Source organism: Balaenoptera musculus, chromosome 2 (genome assembly GCF_009873245.2).
Source record: "Balaenoptera musculus isolate JJ_BM4_2016_0621 chromosome 2, mBalMus1.pri.v3, whole genome shotgun sequence".
In the NCBI taxonomy this organism is placed as follows: Eukaryota; Metazoa; Chordata; class Mammalia; order Artiodactyla; family Balaenopteridae; genus Balaenoptera; species Balaenoptera musculus.
The window spans coordinates 60,109,894-60,130,362 of NC_045786.1; the positions used below are offsets into that span (position 1 = coordinate 60,109,894).

Below are 20,469 nucleotides of genomic sequence, written 5' to 3' on the forward strand. Positions count from 1 at the left end.
TTTTTAACTGGGCACAGTTGTCTCTGCCAATAAAACCAGGGTTGTATTAGTAAGGAAGATGGGGAGAATGGATACTGAGGAGGGTACCAGCATTGTCTGCCACACTTGGTGAGCACCAACTGGGCATATTCAGGGGGCCATGGGCTTTGTTCTGTGTGCTGACTGCAGAGGCAATCAGGAGTTCTGTTCATCTGACGATTCAGCGCCATGGAGGTGGTGATGAGCACATCTACTGGGCTATTTTTATTTCACTAGAATGTGAGCTCCACCGAGCAAGTACTGTTCTTGTGTTGTTCACTGCCGTATCCCCAGCACCTACATCAGTGCCTTTCACATAACAGAGACCCCATACATATTTGGAATGAATCAATGATCAATAATAGTGTTGCTTTCTTCCCTGGGTATCCTTTCAATAAACTCCTATCAACTGATGTCCTTGAATGTGGACCTTGCAAAAGCCCATTGGGGATAATTCCTCCCAATAGTGCCCACTCCATTTAGTCTCAGCAGGTAACCTCAACTCTTTCAGGGGGAAAAGTTAACTAACATGCCCCTATATCTGTTCCTCCTTCCTACTTGTCTCAAAGGAAGAGATGTTGCTATAGGCTGAATATTTGTGCCCCCTCCAAATTCATATGCTGAATCCTGACCCCCTAATGTGATGGTATTAGAAGGTGAGGTCTTTGAGAAGAGACTAGGGATTAGTGTTCTTATAAAAGAGACCCCCAAAGAGCTCCCTAGCCCCTTCCACCATGTGAGGACACAAAAAGAAGTCTACATCCCAAAAGAAGACCCTCACCCCACCGTGAGTGCATCCTGACCTTGGACTTCCAGCCTCCAAAACAGTGAGAAATAAATATCTGTTGTTTATAAGCTACCAAGTCTGTGGTATTTTGTTATAGCAGCCCAAACGGACTGAGACAGATGTCTCCCCATCTTCTCCCAGGCTAAGGACAGCCCCCCAACTTTGCTCTGATTTCCACCCCTCCTTAACTCCTCAGGGATTTTTTTTTTTTTTTTTTTTTTTGGCTGTGCCTCACTGCATGCGGGATCTTAGTTCCCCGACCAGGGACTGAACCCGTGCCCCCTGCAGTGGAAGCACAGAGTCTTAACCACTGGACCACCAGCAAAGTTCCTCTTCAGGGATTTTTTTTTCTTTTTTTTTAACATCTTTATTGGAGTATAATTGCTTTACAATGGTGTGTTAGTTTCTGCTGTATAACAAAGTGAATCAGCTATACATATACATATATCCCCATATCTCCTCCCTCTTGCGTCTCCCTCCCACCCGCCCTATCCCACCCCTCTAGGTGGTCACAAAGCACCCAGCTAGTCTCCCTGTGCTACCTGGCTGCTTCCCACTAGCTATCTATTTTACATTTGGTAGTGTATATATGTCCATGCCATTCTCTTCGTCCCAGCTTATCGTTCCCACTCCCTGTGTCCTCAAGTCCATTCTCCATGTCTGCATCTTTATTCCTGCCTGCCCCTAGTTTCTTCAGAACGTTTTTTGTTTGTTGTTTCTTTTTTAGATTCCATATATATATATGTTAGCATACGGTATTTGTTTTTCTCTTTCTGACTTACTTCACTCTGTATGACAGACTCTAGGTCCAACCACCTCACTACAAATAACTCAATTTCGTTTCTTTTTATGGCTGAGTAATATTCCATTGTATATATGTGCCACATCTTCTTTATCCATTCATCTGTCGATGGACACTTAGGTTCCTTCCATGTCCTGGCTATTGTAAATAAAGCTGCAATGAACATTGTTGTATGTATATGACTCTTTTTGAATTATGGTTTTCTCAGGGTATATGTACAGTAGTGGGATTGCTGGGTCGTATGGTAGTTCTATTTTAAGTTTTTTAAGGAACCTCCATACTGTTCTCCATAGTGGCTGTTTCAATTTACATTCCCACCAACAGTGCAAGAGGGTTCCCTTTTCTCCACACCCTCTCCAGCATTTATTGTTTGTAGATTTTTTGATGATGGCCATTCTGACTGGTGTGAGGTGATACCTCATTGTAGTTTTGATTTGCATTTCTCTAATGATTAGTGATGTTGAGCATCCTTTCATGTGTTTGTTGGCAATCTGTATATCTTCTTTGGAGAAATGTCTATTTAGGTCTTCTGCCCATTTTTGGATTGGGTTGTTTGTGTTTTTGATATTGAGCTGCATGAGCTGCTTGTAAACTTCGGAGATTAATCCTTTGTCGTTTGCTTCATTTGCAAATATTTTCTCCCATTCTGAGGGTTGTCTTTTTGTCTTGTTTATGTTTTCCTTTGCTGTGCAAAAGCTTTTAAGTTTCATTAGGTCCCATTTGTTTATTTTTGTTTTTATTTCCATTTCTCTAGGAGGTGGGTCAAAAGGATCTTGCTGTGATTTATGTCATAGAGTGTTCTATGTTTTCCTCTAAGAGTTTTATAGTGTCTGGCCTTACATTTAGGTCTTTAATCTATTTTGAGTTTATTTTTGTGTATGGTGTTAGGGAGTGTTCTAATTTCATTCTTTTACATGTAGTTGTCCAGTTTTCCCAGCACCACTTATTGCCTCTTCAGGGATTTTAATCCATCAATTATCCTCTTTCTTCAGTGCCCTCAACTTCTTTCTTCTATTTGTCCTTCAAATATCTCCCAAAAGAAAAAGCAAAATTGTTATTCCTCTGTCCATAGCCCACTCAAGCTATTGTTTAACTCATATCCCCAGGTGATTTCAGCCACTCCCAAGGCTGTAAGTATCCCACGTGTGGGATACTTACTTTTTTGTTTGTGTTTTAATATTTATTTATTTATTTATTTATTTGGCTGTGTTGGGTCTTTGCTGCGGCACACGGGATCTTCGCTGCAGCATGCGGGGTCTTTTTGTTGTGGCGCACTGGCTTCTCTCTAGTTGTGGTGCTCAGGCTCTCTAGTTGCGGCACACAGGCTCTGTAGTTGTGGCATGCGGGCTCTAGAGCACGCAGGCTCAGTAGCTGTGGTGCAAGGGCTTAGTTGCCCCACAGTATGTGGGATCTTCCCCAACCAGGGATCGAACCCACATCCCCTGCCTTGAAAGGCAGATTCTTAACCACTGGACCACCAGGGAAATCCTTGGGCTTCTGTTTTGAAAACACTGGACCTCTGTTGCTCACTTGAACTTCAGGGAAGAATCTGAAAGATGTGCCCATACCCAGAGTGAAGATCTGTGGATACAACAAGACAACTGCTTTAGAAAGGGGAGTTCTGCCTGTTCCCATGGTTTCCCTGGAGGCAGAAATGATGGGAGCTGGTGATACCCAATCACAACTATTATCTTTCCCAAAGAAAGTCCACTGAGCAGGTCATTTATCAGCAAGTATGCATGATTTCTGGGCAGAGAGAGGGTTCTCCCAGGAATTCTGCAAACAAAACATTCTCTTTTCCCTTGTTGAAATATGTAAAATTTATCTTCTGGGACAGTATGCACAAGGCACCTTGTGATTCAATTCAGAACAACAGAGGGCAGGCACACTTGGTTAACTTCATCTTTTGCTCAAGAGAAGGGAAGAGAATTAATTACCTGGTGGTGACAGGGGACCCTCATGGCCATAAAGTTGGATTTGACCAACTAGCTCGTTGAACTGGGATGAATCCCAGTTGGGATGAACCCTGGGATGGTGGTGACAGGAGTATTATGTGAAAAGAGCTGCTTCCATTCTCACCACCATGAGGAGGTGGGGAAAGGACAATTGCCAGGAAAAGAGGCGGTGCAGGGAAGAGGAAACTATTTCCTGGCTTCTTCCCAGTGCTCCAAATCCTAGGGGCCTCTACAGCAACAAAATTACAGTTTATTATAAGCCTGACTCTGACAGGATGTGATGGGAGAAGGGATCTACGCATGTAACATTCAGAAAAGCTGATACAGCCACTCCCCATTGAAATGAAGCAGAAAATGTTAAATCACACAGAAGCAAAACAAAACCACTGGGTCTGCATTCCTACCTGTCAACAAACAGCTGGGGCCCACAGCTCTGGCTGCCCCATGAGGGCTGACATCCTGCTCTGCCTCTCTCTCTCTTTTTTAATTTTTTTAACCCCACCCACCAGGTTTGCCTACAAGCTTTGCTGCTCAGTAGCTGAGTCTTTGGACAAGGGATTTAGCCTATATCTGCAAAGTGGGAGTGATGATCCCATGGAGGTACTGGGACATAACCTGAGACAATTCCAAGAAGTAAGTCCTATTATCATCCTCATAGATTCCATTTTACAATAGAGGAAACTGAGGCACTGAGAAGTCCCATAGCTTGACCAAGAGCACAGCTAGCAAGCTGCAGAGCTGGGATTCAAACCCAGGCAGTCAGGCTCCAGAGTCCATGCTCTTAACCACCTCACCAGCTGCTCATGTGTGTTAGATAGACAAGCATTTTGTAAGTTGTAGAAAAACTCAGTGCATCCCTGAAGGATAATTGTAATTCTGGGAAGGCATAAACCAAGCACCCTAGCTGTGGCCCAGGTCAGAGTGGGAGGAGGAAGAGCGGCCCTGGTGCCCCCCACCCCCCATCCCAGGCAAGCACCTGGCAGAGCAGAATTCTACCCTGGAGTTCCAGGACCTTCGTTGTGGGTAGCTGCGGGGGCCTAGAGCTGGTGGTTTTCTGCCCTGCTTCCCCTTTTTCCTGCAGATGGTCTAATGCCATGATTAAGAGCAGGCTCAAGCCATACTGACTCTGGATCTGGCTCTACCTCACTTATGAAACGGGTAGTGGCTTCACTGTTGTATGAAATGAGTTAATATGTGTGAGTGTCCAGCACAAAGTAAGTGCTAAGTAAGTGTCCGCTACAATTGGTAACTATTCCCACACCTTATCAGCTCTATACTTTCCTCCCACCCCAAGGTTCTCAAACATGCTGATTCTTTTGTTTCTGATCAATTCCCACCTTGGAATTAGGAGTATAACCTTATCTTCAGAGGGCAAAACTGACCTAAAGGTGGAAGAAATAACGGGGGATTTCAGGCATCCCAGCAGGCTCTTGGGAAGTCTTCTGGGGACAAGCACTCTCCTGGGAATTCTAACTTTGCCCAGGTGAGTGGCTTTTTACTATACTTGCCTCTGGAATCTGGAAGGAAGATGGACGACTAGTGGTAGCACCCACTCCTGAAGAGATGGAGAAGGAGCTCCAATGGCTTCTTTTGCCTCTCCTTCCCCATCCTACAGACCCCTCTCCTCACTCATTCTAGGCCTCACATACCCCCTCTGACCTCTCCCTCCCAGGACTCAGGTGACTTGGCCTGTTGGCTAGAAAAGCAAGTGAATTTCATGCTAGGTTAATGGCTCTTGTCCCCAAAGGGAACCACTCACTGGGTCTGCGATGCAAACCCCTGTTCCCCATCTGTGGGGCCACAGCCAGCACAGCAGGAGGAGTGGCCTGAAGGTAGAGGCTTTGCTGGTGTTGGGACTCCTGGGTTCTATCCTGGCTGGCCCAAGGGGAAAAGCATTGATGGAAGTGAAACATGGTGAGGAGGCTGGACTATGGTGGAGACAAAGATGGGGAGCTAGAATCAGAGCACTGGCCCAGGGCCCCGGACTCAGTCTAATGGAAGAGGTATCTGTCGTGGGCAAGGACTCTGTTATAGCAGAACTCTCTCCCAGGCCACGCTCGCCTCCAGGCATCATTGCCTAGCAGTGTTAAATTTACAAAGAGCTCTAATAGCCATAATCCTACTCAACCTCCAGGAGAGCCCTGTAGAGCGGTGACTGCTCTTATGCCCATGACCAAAAACAATCTTGGAAAAGTTGTCACTCTTACATCCATTTAACAATAAACAAAAAAATTCAGCTCTCCTGATTCAAAGTCTTTCCACATATTTGCTTCGATATGTTGAGTCCTGATTCCCTCTCCTCCCGAATTTGCCTCCCAAACACTCCCCTTCTGTTGTGGTTTTGAAATGTCTACAAATTCTTTGATACTGCTCCCTTCAAGAATTGGAACCAGATTCCCCTTCAGAGGAGGTGGGGCCATAAAAGGCATTGTGGCTTCATGCTTGTTCTCTCTCTCTCCCTCCCTCCCTCCCTCCCTCCCTTTCTCTTTCCCCCTCTCTCTCAGCTCCAGGGGAAGCCAGCTGCTTGTCATGAGATCTATGGAGAGATCTATGTGATAAGGAACAGAAGCCTCTGACCAAATGTGAGTGAGCTTGAGAGCAGATGCTCCAGACCCAGCTGACATCTTGGTTGCAACCTCATGAGAGGCCCTGAGCTAGAACCACCACTATAAGCTGCTCTTGGATTTCTAGCCCTCAAAAACTGGGTAAGAGAATGAATGTTTTTGTTTTAAGCTACTGAGTTTTGGGGTAATTTTTATGCAGCAATAGATAATGAATACATCTTCCCCACTGTAGGAACTGCCTCTCTCCCCAAAACCAACTCACACGTTTACTGGGGAGCTCAAATCATTAAGAAGTTCTTTTTTTTTTTTTTAACTTATTTATGGCTGTGTTGGGTCTTCGTTTCTGTGCGAGGGCTTTCTCTAGTTGTGGCAAGTGGGGGCCACTCTTCATCGCGGTGCGAGGGCTTCTCACTATCGCGGCCTCTCTTGTTGCAGAGCACAGGCTCCAGACGCGCAGGCTCAGTGATTGTGGCTCACGGGCCCAGTTGCTCCGTGGCATGTGGGATCTTCCCAGACCAGGGCTCGAACCCGTGTCCCCTGCATTGGCAGGCATATTCTCAACCACTGCGCCACCAGGGAAGCCAAGAAGTTCTTCATATTCTTAAACTCAGGTGAGGTAGAACACCTGCATTCAGGTATCTGTGATTGCTGCTTTCTAGCTGTGGTATATTGGGCCAGTTACTTAATCTCTCCATGCTTCAGTTTCCACATCTGTGAAACAATGATAGAAAGGAAGATTTCAAAGGTTAAATCAGGGAATAGATGTGAGAGTACCTGGCCCAATACTGGGCACTTGGTGGGTGCCTGATAAATCTGACCTTCCTCTGGCCCTCTCTAACTTTCTAGTTCCTGACTCCTTTGCATGCCCCCAAGCCCCTGCCTGGACAAGCTGGGACTAGGACCAGGAGTTTTAGGGGATCCCCATCCTCTTCCTGCCACTGGAGACAGAGGAGGAAGAGACCTGCCCTGAACCAGGGATCTTCTCCCAGTATTGGGGTGACAGGCGACTTGTCCACGAGACGCGGGATGTACTGCTGGAAAGGTCCCGTTGCAGATCAGGGGCTGGTGCTGCATTGGCGAGGCTTGGACTCCAGCCTAGTCACCCCTCCACCTCCTTGGAGGGTGAAAGGAGTCTACTTTGCCACTCACTAGTCCCCAGCATATTAGGAAAACTGTTATTTCCAAGGCTTTGCCCATTTCTTTTCCTTTTCACCAGCTTTCTTCCTCCCCCTCCCTTTTTAATTTTTTAAAATTTATTTTAATCACAAATAATGTATGAAAAATAACATTAGCCAACATTTCCTGAGAACTTACCAGCCAACGTTCTAAGACTGTTATGTGTCTCACAACCACTTTATGAGGCAGGTTCCTGTATTAGCCCCATTTTACAGCTAAGAAAACCAAGGCATAAGGATTAAGCAAATTGCCCAAGGTCACAAAGAGGCAAAAAGAAACTAATGAAGCTCAGGCTTCAAGGTCAGGACCTCACTTACACAGACTGTTCTAAAACTCTGGGCTTAATTTTGTATTCATATTTAGTAGTTCTTTCCTTACAGAGGCCCACAAAATGCGGCTTCAGAGGTAACAGATGCAGTGTGCTGTTCTCTTGCAGATATTTTTAAATTATTTTAAAAATACATTTACATCTATAAACATGCACACACGGAAACAGACTCCCTAACTTTAAAAAAAAATACTTGTGGTCCTACTGTGTGGATAGCTGCCACCCGACTTTTTAAACAGAAAGTCTTGACTGTTCACGTTTCTAACTGTCGCGGAGTGTGCGCCACAGATGCTCACATTTATTTACCCACGTTCCCAGATTTGAGCCCTCTACTCCCCTCCCAACCTCTTCCGCCCTGTCCTCCCGCTTCCTCCCTGCCTCCCCCAGCGCATCCTCCCTTCGCCCCGCTCCTCATCCCGGTTTCTCTAACACAGCGCCCCCTTCCCCAGCTATCCTCGCTACCTTTCCTTCGCCTCCATTCCTAACTGCCTCGTGCATTTCTCCGCTTTCCCTGCCCCGCTCCCCCACGTCACCATCGAACACACTGGCCCCTTTCCCGCCCACGCGTCCTCTCTGCCAACCTCTCTCCCCTCATTCACAGTTCCCCCCCTTAAATCTTTCCGCTTCCCTCCTCGAGTCCCCCCCCACCCCCACCCCATCCCTCATTCGTTCCCCACCAGGCCCTGCCACTCCGCGGCCCGGCAGGAGCGCACAGCCGGCTGGCTACGACGCGCGCTGACAGTGTAATGAATGGCTTCAGCGGTAATTAGCGACCCGGCGGCTAATCACGGAGTACATTTACATTTTAAGTGCTGCAGAGGGAGCTGGGAAGGGGAGGGGAGGGACGGGAGGGGATGCGGGCCTTTTGCGCGGTCTCCCTTCACTGACTGGGGAGCGAAGTGAATCGAGACTTCCACAGCTGGCGGCAGTGGAGGGGGATGGCGGTGGGGCGCTTTCCAGGGCCAACTCAGGCGGACGCATAACGGCCTCACTCTCACCCGACGTAAACTCGGAGCTCCCAGGCCCCTTCCTCCAAATTGCAGACCCCCGCGTAATCCCCTCCAAGTGAATGTTCAGCCTAGGCTTGCATACCCGCGTGGATGGAGAGCTCGCTTCTTCCCTAACCAACCCGTTCGAACATAGATTCCAGCTGTTCGGGGACTTTTTCTCAGGCCTAGAGAAACTGATGCCCTTTAAGTCCCACAACTGCCCGAGTCTTACAAAGCTTGAGGCTCCCTGTGCCCCGCCACGCGCTGCAGACTCTTGTGTCTTCTCCAGACTGCTGTGCCTCCGACCCCTACGGCTGTTCCTTGTGGGGCCCGCGGGAGCTGGGGCGAGACGGAAATACAGGTTCCGAGGGGAACGCGACCTCGAGGGCCCCTGATCCCAGAATGCGAGCAGAAGATCCGAGAGGGGGTTGGTCATTCATACGCTGGGGCTCAAAGGTCCACCTGCTCCAGTCACTCCCAAGGGGCGGTAATGGGGTCAGCCCCGGGTTCCAAACAGGAAGGCCGAGAGCTGGGAGATATAAGATGCTGAGGAGGCCGCGAGGGGAGGGAGGGGGACCCCGGCAGCCCCGTCTCAAGACTGGGGCCCAGCTCCCCCGGGCACTGTCATGCCCCCAGCACTTCAAGGGCTTCCCGCCCGCCGCAGCTCTCTGCGCTCCTCCCCGCCAAGCCCCGTGGTAGTCACTCCCGCCGGATCACGTCTGGCCCACTCTCGGTTCTGTGCGTGCGCGAGGGGGTGGAAGGATGAAGAGCGAGACGCTAGGGCAGTTCTAGGGAGGGTCCAGCTCCTTCTCAAACCCCCTCCCTCTCATCAGCAGTCCTTCAACCCCAACTTCACCTCTCCCTTCACTGTTCATCTCTCCTGGCAGGAGATCCGGGGCCACTCCCTCAGTCCTGCGGAGTTCCCGGGGAGGGGCACCCAGTAGCTTCGTAATGCCCCCGGGGCTTCAACTTCCCACCTACCTCCCTTCTCTCTCAAAACCTGCCCTCACCCAGTCTCCTTTCTGAAAAAGGACCCTGCTGGGTCCCAGCGAGCCAGGCTAACAACAAATTCCACTTGAGAAAAAGGGGGACCCACTTTAGCAGGGAACAATGCCTGGCTTACCCTAAAGCATGCAGCTCAAATAACTCGACTTTCAGGCATGGATGGAGGGAGCTTAACTCCCCCTTGAGAAGGGGTCTCCTTGCTCTCTTCCCGTTCATCTCAGGGAACAGCCTGGCCCAGAGCCTCAGTCCCCACACCCTAGGGGTGTGCGGGCGTCTAGGAGCCTCCAGCCCCAGACTGACACGGTGAGGCTGAGACCTCTGTCTCCGGCTGCCCTGCGAGGACCACGCCGCGACGTAGTCGTCGAAGGCAGGCGCGGAGCGGAGCCGGAGACAGCGCCTCCCGCACTCTGCTGACGGTGCACGGGGCTGTCCTTGAGGCGAGAATAGCGGCTCGGGAGCCGAAGGGACGAAGGTGGGGGTGGGGGGTTCCACTGAGGAGTGGGAGAAAGAGGTCCCAGCCCCCAGCAGGCCGCTTTGAAATCTTTCCTTGGGAGGAGACAAGGGGTGGCCTTCAGCTGAAACGCGGAAGGGCTCGGGGACCCGGGTCGAAGCGGCGTTTGCCCTGCAAACGCAGTTTTTATTTAGGTTGCCCGTTTATCAGGGTTGGCTCTGGGAGGGCTGATGGCGATTACAGGGAAACTTCACCTGACAGGTCACCCCCTAGCACTGCCACGTCGCCCCACGGTGCGCGCAGCTCTCACGCCCGGGTAGCTAAGGACCGGACTGGATCCGAGAGGCTGGTGAGGCTGAGGCTCCAGCGGGGCGGGCTGAGTTAGGGGCGGGGCCTGGCGGTAAGGGCGGGGCTCCTAGGCTCTCAGGCGGGGCCTCAACCAAAGGCGCGGAGCCCAGGGCGCGGAGAGCGCGGAGTAGAGCAGCGCCCAGTGGAGACAAGTGGAAGACGAGGATCGCACCGTCCTAGCCCGCCCGCCAGCGTCCACGCAGCTCCCTCACCCTTACCCCGGCCGGCCCTTGCCAGACACGACCGGCCGCCATGCAGCCCCGGGGCTGAGGCGGCCCAATGGCGAAGCCTGCGTCCCCGCGGTCCCGGCAACGACGGCGCATGGAGAACTTCCGTAAGGTGCGCTCAGAGGAGGCGCCGGTGGGGAGCGGGGACGAGGGAGGCGGCCCGGGCTCGGGCCCCTTCGCAGACCTGGCGCCGGGCGCCGTGCACATGCGGGTCAAGGAGGGCAGTAAGATCCGGAACCTGCTGGCCTTCGCCACCGCCAGCATGGCGCAGCCAGCCACGCGCGCCATCGTCTTCAGCGGCTGCGGTCGGGCCACTACCAAGACCGTCACGTGCGCCGAGATCCTCAAGCGCCGCCTGGCGGGTCTGCATCAGGTCACGCGGCTGCGCTACCGGAGCGTGCGCGAAGTGTGGCAGAGCCTCCCTCCGGAGCCCACGCCGGGTCAGAAGCCTGGCAAGCCAGCCGCCAGTCTCAGTGTACTTAAGAACGTGCCCAGCCTCGCCATCCTACTTTCCAAGGATTCACTGGATCCGCGCCAACCTGGCTACCAGCCCCCGAACCCCCATCCTGGCCCCTCGTCCCAGCCAGCTGCACCGACGTCCAAGAGGAGTCTAGGGGAACCCGCAGCTGGAGAAGGCTCTGCGAAGCGGTCACAACCTGAGCCAGGTGCTGCTGAAGAGGACCAGACCGCCTGAGAGCTCCGGCCTCTGGGCCACCTAGGCGGGCTGGATCTTACCCCCAGAGCTTCCAGCTTGAGATGTACCTCCAGCCTTTCATGCTTTGGTACTCTGGAACCCACGACCTGGCAGCATGGACCCCAAGGCGACAAGAAGGGGACCCCAGGGAAGCTTCGTGGTGGGGTTGCTCCTTCACCTATGTGGACTGACAACACAGAACTCCACCTTCAGCTTTTCTGAACCATACGGGGACCTTCCTCAGGGAGGGAATGGTGGGCAGTGGGACTCTTGAGCCTTGCTCAGGACCCCCAAGGCTTAAAGGCACCTAGGATTCTTGAAGTGGGCCTGGAGGGTGGAAGCTGAGGAAAGCTCTTGGAATCACCCCACCACTGTCAGCAGAGGGCAAGGGGTTGGAAACCACTGCCTGAGGGCAGTGGATTATGAGTTGCGGGGGTGCCCTGTTGTGCCCCTCACCTAGGACACAGTTTCCTTTCTAGTTTCCCTTCCCCTGCTTTTAAGGAGCATCCTGAGATCATGCTGGCAGGGGCGTCTCCATAGGCTCTAGCTCTTTTAACATCCCCCTTTCCCCATGCTGGCCCAGAGGGAGAGACCCAGGACAGAACTTCCCATGCCTCCTCCCCTGAGCCCCACAGCTGGAGTCTTGCTTCCAATAAAACAAACACAAAAATGGCTCTGTCCCTGGGTTTTTTCCTAACCACTTGCCTGTGCAGAGACTGCTCTGGTCTGCCCCCTTGTGTCTCAGTCCCCTCCAGCCTGGATCCTTAGCCTTTGGAGTCTTAGGGGTCAGGCACAGAAACTGGACAGCTTCAAAATGGTGCAAGGGGCACATTACCCAGTCCCCGGCTTCTCCCTCTTTCTCAGCCCTCCCTGGCTGTCTCTAGCTTCAGGGCTTGTGGCCAGAAGGGGACCATTTTCACCTTACACATTACCACTAAGGGAAAGGGAGCAGCACATTGCTTTTCTGGAAGAGGAAGGAAGATGAGCATCGATGAACTCTCCTGTCACTGCCAAGGGTGGCAGATCCAACTGGGGTCCCTAAACCTGCAGCCTCCTGCCAATAGACAGCCTTATCCAGAAGGCTGGCACAGCCCCCCCATCCCCATGGATAGGATCTACCCTTCACTGCTTTCTTTCTCTGAGAAAGGACAGCACACCCTTGGGAGAGGGGGGAGGAGAGACGGAGCGCAAATCCACTGCTGGAAATTACTATTCAGCAGAGAAGCTGGGACTTGGGTTGTGAATCACTGCAGGCTCCCTGATAAGCTGCTGCCTCCAGCTCTGCACAGCTGTCTGTTGAGAGATAATGGCCTTATAAGCCTTTCTGCCCAACTCCAAGTCAGGTGGGAGGGTGGAGAGAGTGCTGTATACTGGAAGCACTCTTGCAGGTAGGGCGGCGGCGGCGGGGGGCACATAGCCCCGGGATCTCAGAAGCAGACCCTGCCCCCTTGCAACTTAACAGCATCCTTGCAAAGGAGGAGATGGGGAAGTATGTAAGTCACTTGGTAGGCAGAAACCTGAAATAAATCCTGCTGGTAACAAAAGGTAGGTTTCTGCAGTTGACAGAAGGGGCTCTTCGGGGAGTCCACCCCCACCCCCCTATTTCGGCTTCAGCTTTGGATCAGAGAGCCCTGCCATACAGACTCTGACACTGGTTGCCCTCCCCAATTTCTTGTTCTTGATAAGTCCCTAGGGAGGGCCAAGGGGTTTGGGTGTGCTTGTCTGAATCTCAGGGGTGGCCCAAGAAGCGTGGAGAGAACGTAAACTATCCTGACAACTAAGGTGCCCTGAGCTGGCACTGGGCATCTGCATCTAAAGTACATGATAAAACTTGGAAGAGGTCCTGCATGGTAGGATCTTAAGAGAGACTGGTCTTGGTTCTGGAAAAGGGCCAACTTTCAAGACCACTAGTGTCTGAAGTCCTGATTGGCGGGTCACCAGGACTATGCAAGCAGAGACTTTCTCTTGATACCTTGGGTCAGGTAAGTCCCCTTCATGTTGTTTCGCAACCTTTAGAGCGTTAACCTGTTCACATGTGGGCTGTTTCTGCCCCCATGCTAGAAAGCAGGTTATGAAACTGGCTTTCTTTTGTGCACCTCTACTCTACCCCAGCAGCTTCAGTTCCCAGGATTTTGATAGGTGCTCATGGGTGCCAATGGAACCCAGCACCTGTGAGCTCCCCACCCCTGCTTTACTGGACCCTCTGGCCCTGCTGACCCAGGAGCAGGCTCCAAAGGAAGGTGACAGATATCCCTATACATCCCCACGCCCAAGGCTAAGGTGGGAACCTGAGAAGTGCTGGAGTAGGGCAAGGAGTGGCAAGGGGAGCATCTCAGAGACGCTCACTTTGAGAACTGACTAGTGGCAGAATGGGAGGGAGTGGGAAACCCCACTACCACCACCACAACTGTGAGACCTCATCTTTCCAATAGTGACCTCTAACCAAGAGCTTCCTGGGCCCTGCCTTGGGGCACTTCCAGGCTAGGTGTGGCGTGAAGACTCACCCACAAAACTGTCCCGTCACATAATCAAAATCCATTTGGGAACATAAATGTGTATCATCCAAGGCCAGAGTGTGTGGTCAGATGGGCACTGGACCACCAGCTGGACCTCGAGGGACTTCATTATTATGCCAAGTCCCAGTCTAGGCACAGGGTGGGACTGGGGTGGAAGAATCAGAATAATCAGACATTGTTTCTACCGCAACGATGTCCTAGTCTAGGAGAGAGAAAAAAGAAAGTTACAGCACAATGCAGTGATAGTGGGAGAAGGGAGATCTGAGAAGAGGCATTTAATTCACTCAGAGGTGCTGATGGAGCAGGTTCCCCAATGATCAGAAGGAATTAGCCAGCTGGACAGGACTGGACAGGGAATTCCAGGCAGAACACAGAGAGGTGATGCTTGTCTGGTGTTGAGGCAGCCACAGTGTCTGAAGGAAGCATGGCGAGAGGCAGGTGGGACTGGAATACCAGGTGGGAGCTAGGTCACAAGGAGCCTCCCTGCATAAAGGGGAGGGGGGGGAGTGGAAGCCAGGGAGTGCCCTGGTTTGATTGATGTTTGAGAAGGATCCCTCTGGCACCTGTGTAGGTGGGAGGTGGATTGGAAGGGGCCTGACTGCATTCCGTATACTGCAAGGAGGTAGGAGATGGGACAGTGGGAGTGGGGACAGAGATGGGGACAGATTTGAGAGCTACCCAGGCTAGGTAGGATTTCACTGCCATTACAGCCAGGATAGAGAAGGGTTTCTCCTTGTGGCATTAACCCTAGCTTGGCCAGAACTTAGCCTGCCTTCCTGGCATCAAACAATAGATGGATTTTGGTGGGGAAGGGGAGTGAGGTAGGGGGGTCCACAGCTTCAAATTGGTAAAAGCTTTAGAAGCTCTTGTCCACTGGCCATGAATGTGCCAGGGCATGTTCACTGTACAGTTGGGGGAAGACCTGGATCAGACCCTCCCACCCTGCCACGCCCATCTCTCCCACCAGCTCCCTTCATGTTCCAGCCCCCACTCCATAGTTCTGCAGTTTGGATCATTGCTATACCCATACTGGCCACTAGGGACTCTCTAGTCCCCTCTATTTCACTGAGATGTTGAAACACCTACAGGTCTCCCAGAGAGAAGGGTAATTGAAGAAAGGGAAGGAGGAAATATAGTCACAGGAAGCTCTGCTTGGTGACACCAGGTTTCTTCTTGTCAGAGCACAGATCTTAGTTTGTAATTGTGCCCTCATTATTGTGAACCTCTGGTTGTCAGTCACCCCTGTAAACCATAAGGCATGATTGAATGGATCCTGGCTGCCTTGCTCCCTACCCAGATCTTGGAACACAGGAAGCCCACAGAGAGCTGTTGACTGAGTGAATAAAGACTGGCTGAACCAGATTTCTGAACTGTTCTGATGCCACATCAAAGTCCTTAACTGTCCAGCCCCATAGACAGTGACCAGATGTTCCCCTTTTCCCCACCACTGCTTATCCCCTATCCCCACCGTCTGGGCCCTTGGGTTCTACCTTCTCTTTGAAGAAGCTAAGGGTCACCATGGTGATATCCAACTTGAGGATTCTGACACCTGCTGACTATTATAGATATTGTGAGTTGAACTGTGTCCCTCCAAAAGGTATTTTGAAGCCTTAACCCCTGATACCTGTAAATGTGACCTTATTTGGAAATAGGATCTTTGCAGATGTAATTAATATGTAAGATGAGGTCATTCTGAAGTAGGATGAGTCCTTAATCCAATATATCCTTATAAGAAGAGGAGAAGAAACAGAGACAGACACACAGAGGGAAGAACGGCATGTGAAGATGGAGGCAGAGATTGGAGTTTATGCAGCTGCAAGACAAGGAATGCCAAAGATCGCCAGCGAACGACAGAAGCTAAGAAAAAGGTACAGAATGGAGTCTTCCCTAGAGCCTTCAGAGAGAGCATGGTCCTGCAGACATCTTGATTTTGGACATCTAGCTTCCAGAACTATGCGAGAATAACTTTCTGTTGTTTTAAGTCACCCAGCCTGTGGTACTTTGCTAAAGCAGCCCTAAGAAACTAATACAATAGGTATTCCCACCACCTTCAGTGGGAATAGGGAAAAGGAATATGAGGTGTTTGTCAAGGTCCAGTCTTGCATGGAGAGAGGGTCTCTGCAGGTTTCTACTAGCAAATATGAAGCCTGGTGTCATACTGAACAGATCATAGGCTTTGCAGGAAATGAGGCTGACTCTGATCTGGAGCAAGTTAATTCTTCTCTGAGCCTCAGCTTTCTCATCTACAAAATGGGGCAGATTGCTGTGGGGACAGTACCAGGCTTCCCAATCATTCATCATCAGAATCACCTAGGGCACTTGTTAAAAATATAGATTGCATGTTATATGTTAATTATACCTCAATTTTTAAAAAATACAGATTGCCGGCGTTGAATTCCAAAGCAACGGGATCAGAATATCCCAGGAAGGACCTGGAAATGGGCAGTTCAATTAGATCCTCAGGTGATTTTGATGATTAATCAAGGTTGACTAGTCCCCTGAGATAATATATATATATAGAAGGAGGGGCACTCACACTGGTAAGAGACCCAAAGCTAAATCCCCTTCTCTTTCCCTTCCCATTCAGCCATGGAGAGAAACTCAACTGTTCAAGAACTGTTGAGAGCTGCCCCCTACAGCTGGTGCTGGAAAAGAGAGTCTCTTGGCTCAAGGAGCTGGGGGACACAGGAAGAAACCTTTAGGAGAGCAGCTAATGAACTCAGAACACAAAGTACCCCTGCCCTGGGCCCTGTTTCCTGATTGGAAACTGTGGGTGTGGGGCTTAGTTCAGACAGCTACAAAAACTTAGCTTTCTTTGTTTAAAAAAAAAAAATTATAAGGATGTGGAAAACATGGAACCTGCATACATTGCTGGCAGGAATGTAAAATGATGTAGGCTGCTTTGGGACAGCTTGGCAGTTCCTCAAAAAGTTAAACATAGACTTACCTTATAACCCATATAATACTCCTAGATATATATCTAAAATAATGGAACGTGTCCAAAATAGCTCAAATGTCCATAAACTGATGAATGGGTAAACAAAATGTGGAATATCCATATGATGGAGTATAATTCTGCCGTAAAAAGGAATGAAGTACTGATTACAACATGGAGGAACCCTGAAAACATTATGCTAAGTGAAAGAAACCAGACACAAAATAACATTCATATTTATATGAAATGTACAGTATAGGCAAATCCATAGAGACAGAAAGATTAGTGGTTGCCTAGGGCTTGGTGGGTGGGGGAATGGGGAGTGACTGCCATCGGGTATGGAGTTTCTCTTTGGGTGAGTGATGCAAATGTCCTGGAATTAGATAATGCTTATACAACATAGTGAGTATACAAAAAAACACTGAATTATACACTTTAAAAGGATGAATTTTATGGTTTGTGAGTTATATCTCAATCAAAAATTATATCCTTTAATGATGTTCTGATCATAAAAGAAATAATTAGGAAATTACTTAAGTATTAATTAATTATTACGAAAAAGTACATTAGAGCTCTCCTATCCATTCTGGATGGTGGCCCCCCACAGGATCACCTTTGAAGGCTCCTGCCACCCTTCTCCCTGATTCCCAGGAATCTATACAGTGTGTTTTATCCCCCTCCACCTCCATGCCTTGTCCCTAGTCGCACAACCTGCCATGCCCTGGGAAAAGAACTTTCTATAATTTACAACAGAAGAATACAACACTCACCATTTACTGAGCTCCATTTATTGAGCTATGTCCAGCCAGGACATAGTATTTTACATGCATTATCTTATATAATCTTCCCAATAACCTATTAGGTAGGTTCCATCGTTATTCTTTTTTTTTTTAATAAATTTATAAATTTATTGGGACTTCCCTGGTGACACAGCGGTTAAGAATCCGCCTGTCAAAGCAGGGGACACGGGTTCGAGCCCTGGTCCGGGAAGATCCCACATGCCGCAGAGCAACTAAGCCCGTGTGCCACAACTACTGAGCCTGCGCTCTAGAGCCCGCGAGCCACAACTATGGAGTCCGCGTGCCGCAACTACTGAAGCCCGCGCGCCTAGAGCCCGTGCTCCACAACGAGAGAAGCCACCGCAATGAGAAGCCCGCTCACTGCAACTAAGAGTAGCCCCCGCTTGCCGCAACTAGAGAAAGCACGGGCTCTAGGCGCAAAGTCTTCAGTAGTTGTAGCTCACGGGCTCTAGGCGCACAGGCTTCAGTAGTTGTGGCTCACGGGCTTAGTTGCTCTGCGGCATGTGGGATCTTCCCAGACCAGGGCTTGAACCTGTGTCCCCTGCATTGGCAGGTGGATTCTTAACCACTGCGCCACCAGAGAAGTCCCTCATTATTCTTATTATACGAATGAATTAACTGTCGTTCAGGAAATTGGAATAACTTGCCTAAGGCCCTGTGGCAGAGCTATAATTTAACAGCAGCAAGAATGTCATTCTCTCAGGTGCTCTCTCTTGTTCATCTCCATTTTCAAAGCAGTTTAGTAGTGAGATCACCATCATTGGAAGTGCACAAGTTGGGACCTGAGGAAATGGAAGCAATATAGGATCAGTCAGACTAACTGCCTCAAGGCCACTTCCAGCCTTGAAATGGCAGGATTCATTTTTTTCCCAAGGCATGCTTAATTACCACCAGAGAATATAAGAGATTTTCTTGAATGTGAACTTCCCTTTACTAGAAATTCACATGATAGAACAGTGTCTTTGTCCTCACAAGCTCCTCAGTAATCCCTCCCCTCTGCACACATCAGAGGAAATGCCTCATCTCAACTCTTCCAGGCTCTTGGCTGCAGCAGGAAGTTGATAGGCTGATCAGCTGGTGGCAATGACACCCCTGAGGCATCAGAAGTCCAGCTGCTGCTGATCCAGAGGGATGGCAAAGGATTTCAGGGCAGAAGATGATAGAAAGAGACAAAAGACACTGACGTCCTTGAGCAAGAGCTGGAGGGTGTAGACAGAATGGTCTGGGGGCTGGAGGCACAACTGGAGGCAAACATGGGAACCAACAGGGCCCCCCCCCCCATAAGTGATGTGGTAGACTGAATTCAAAGATGGCCTCCAGGATTCATGCCCCCTGGTGTACATGCCTTGTATAAACCGGGCTGAATTTGTGAATTTGATGGGATACCATTCCCAAGATTAGGCTACTAATCCATTTACTTTGAATTAATCAAAAGGGAGATTACGCTGGATGTGCCTGACCTAATCAGATGAGGTCTTTAAAGGAGGGTGAAGTGTCAGAGATACTCTCCTGTTGGTTTGAAGAAATAAGTAGTGGTATTGTGAGAGGGCCTATGGAGGGTCCATGTGGTAAGGCCCTGAGGGTGGACTCTAGGAGCTGAGAGTGATCCTTGGCTGACAGCAAGAAAAAAATGGGGACTCAGTCCTACCACTGTAAGGAAGTGAATTCTGCCAACAACCTAAACAAGCTTGGAAGAGGACTCTGAGCTCCAGATGAGACTACAGTCCTGGCTGACATCTTGATTTCAGTCTTGTCAGAAGACCCTGAGTAGAAAACCAGTTATGCTATGAAGGCATAACTGACCTACAGAAACTGGGAAATAATAAATGGATATTGTTTTAAGCTGCTTAGTTTGTGGTAAATTGGTATGCAGCAATAAAAAAAAACCTAAAACAGGTGATGAGAGCTTAGAAATGCCCTCAAAGTAGCAGGGGATTCAGAATTTGCTGGGAAGCCAGCAAAGCCTACCTTTATGGGTGGTGGGGAAAGAAAATTTCTGTAGTCAGACAAAACTGGCCTCAAATCTAAGCACTACTATTTATCAGCTGTGTGATTCTTGGGCAATGTCCTTTGAGTCTATTTCTTCATCCATAAAATAGGGATAAATACTTATCTCACAACAATGTTATAAGGCTTAGATGGGATAATAAATAGTTTGTAGCATGCAGTGGCACATAATAAATTATGGTCATAATTGTTTCTGAAAACAACAACAACAAAAACACACAACACTCCTGTAGCCAATCTAAGGTCCTGTAGGCCAAGTGGAGAGACTGACAGCAAAGACCAGTTGGGATTCAGTTGCCATATACCCCAGTGGGTTTTTTGTTTTGTTTTGTTTTTTTGGCTGCGCAAGGCTTCAGGGATCTTAGTTCCCCCACCAGGGACTGAACCCAGGCCATGGCAGTGAAAGCGCCGAGTCCTAACCACTGGACTGCTATGGAACTCCCAGCCCAGTGCTTTCTTTCTTTCTTTTTCAAGTTTTTATAGTTTTTTGTTTTTTTTAATCCTTATTGGAGTACAATTGATTTACAGTGTTGTGTTAGCTTCTGCTGCACAGCAAAGTGAATCAGTAACACATATACATATACCCACTTCTTTCTAGATTCTTTTCCCAGTGATTTCTTAATTATGGGAGCCCTGATCTCATCCTGAGCTTCCAGCTCTTGGAGATTTGATGAATATTAATTTAAATCAAAGAGGTGAAACCTTCCCCAGGTGTCCTTTCGTTAGGTTGGTGGGAGAAGTTGAGGACAGGTGCTTTGAAAAAAAGCTTTTTTATAATTTTCCCAGCCAGGTTCATACCCCCTAAAGCACTGCTAGGTAGGAAACAGAGAAGGGCCAATACTGACACCCTGGAGACAGGGCCTAGAG

At 49.6% G+C, this 20,469-nt stretch overlaps 1 protein-coding gene across 1 annotated transcript; it reads left to right on the plus strand.

The window, feature by feature from the left end:
• The first annotated feature begins 10,515 nt into the window (after positions 1-10,515).
• On the plus strand, positions 10,516-12,016 carry RPP25 (ribonuclease P and MRP subunit p25). Its single transcript, XM_036843200.1, has one exon. It carries the CDS (start codon positions 10,703-10,705, stop codon positions 11,342-11,344), a length of 642 nt encoding a protein of 213 aa, XP_036699095.1. The 5' UTR covers positions 10,516-10,702; the 3' UTR covers positions 11,345-12,016.
• Positions 12,017-20,469: the final 8,453 nt, after the last annotated feature.

What these genes read in the sequence shown, in the direction of transcription:
- RPP25 (XM_036843200.1), top strand. Translation starts at nt 10,703, where the DNA reads ATGGCGAAGCCTGCGTCCCCGCGGTCCCGGCAACGACGGCGCATGGAG.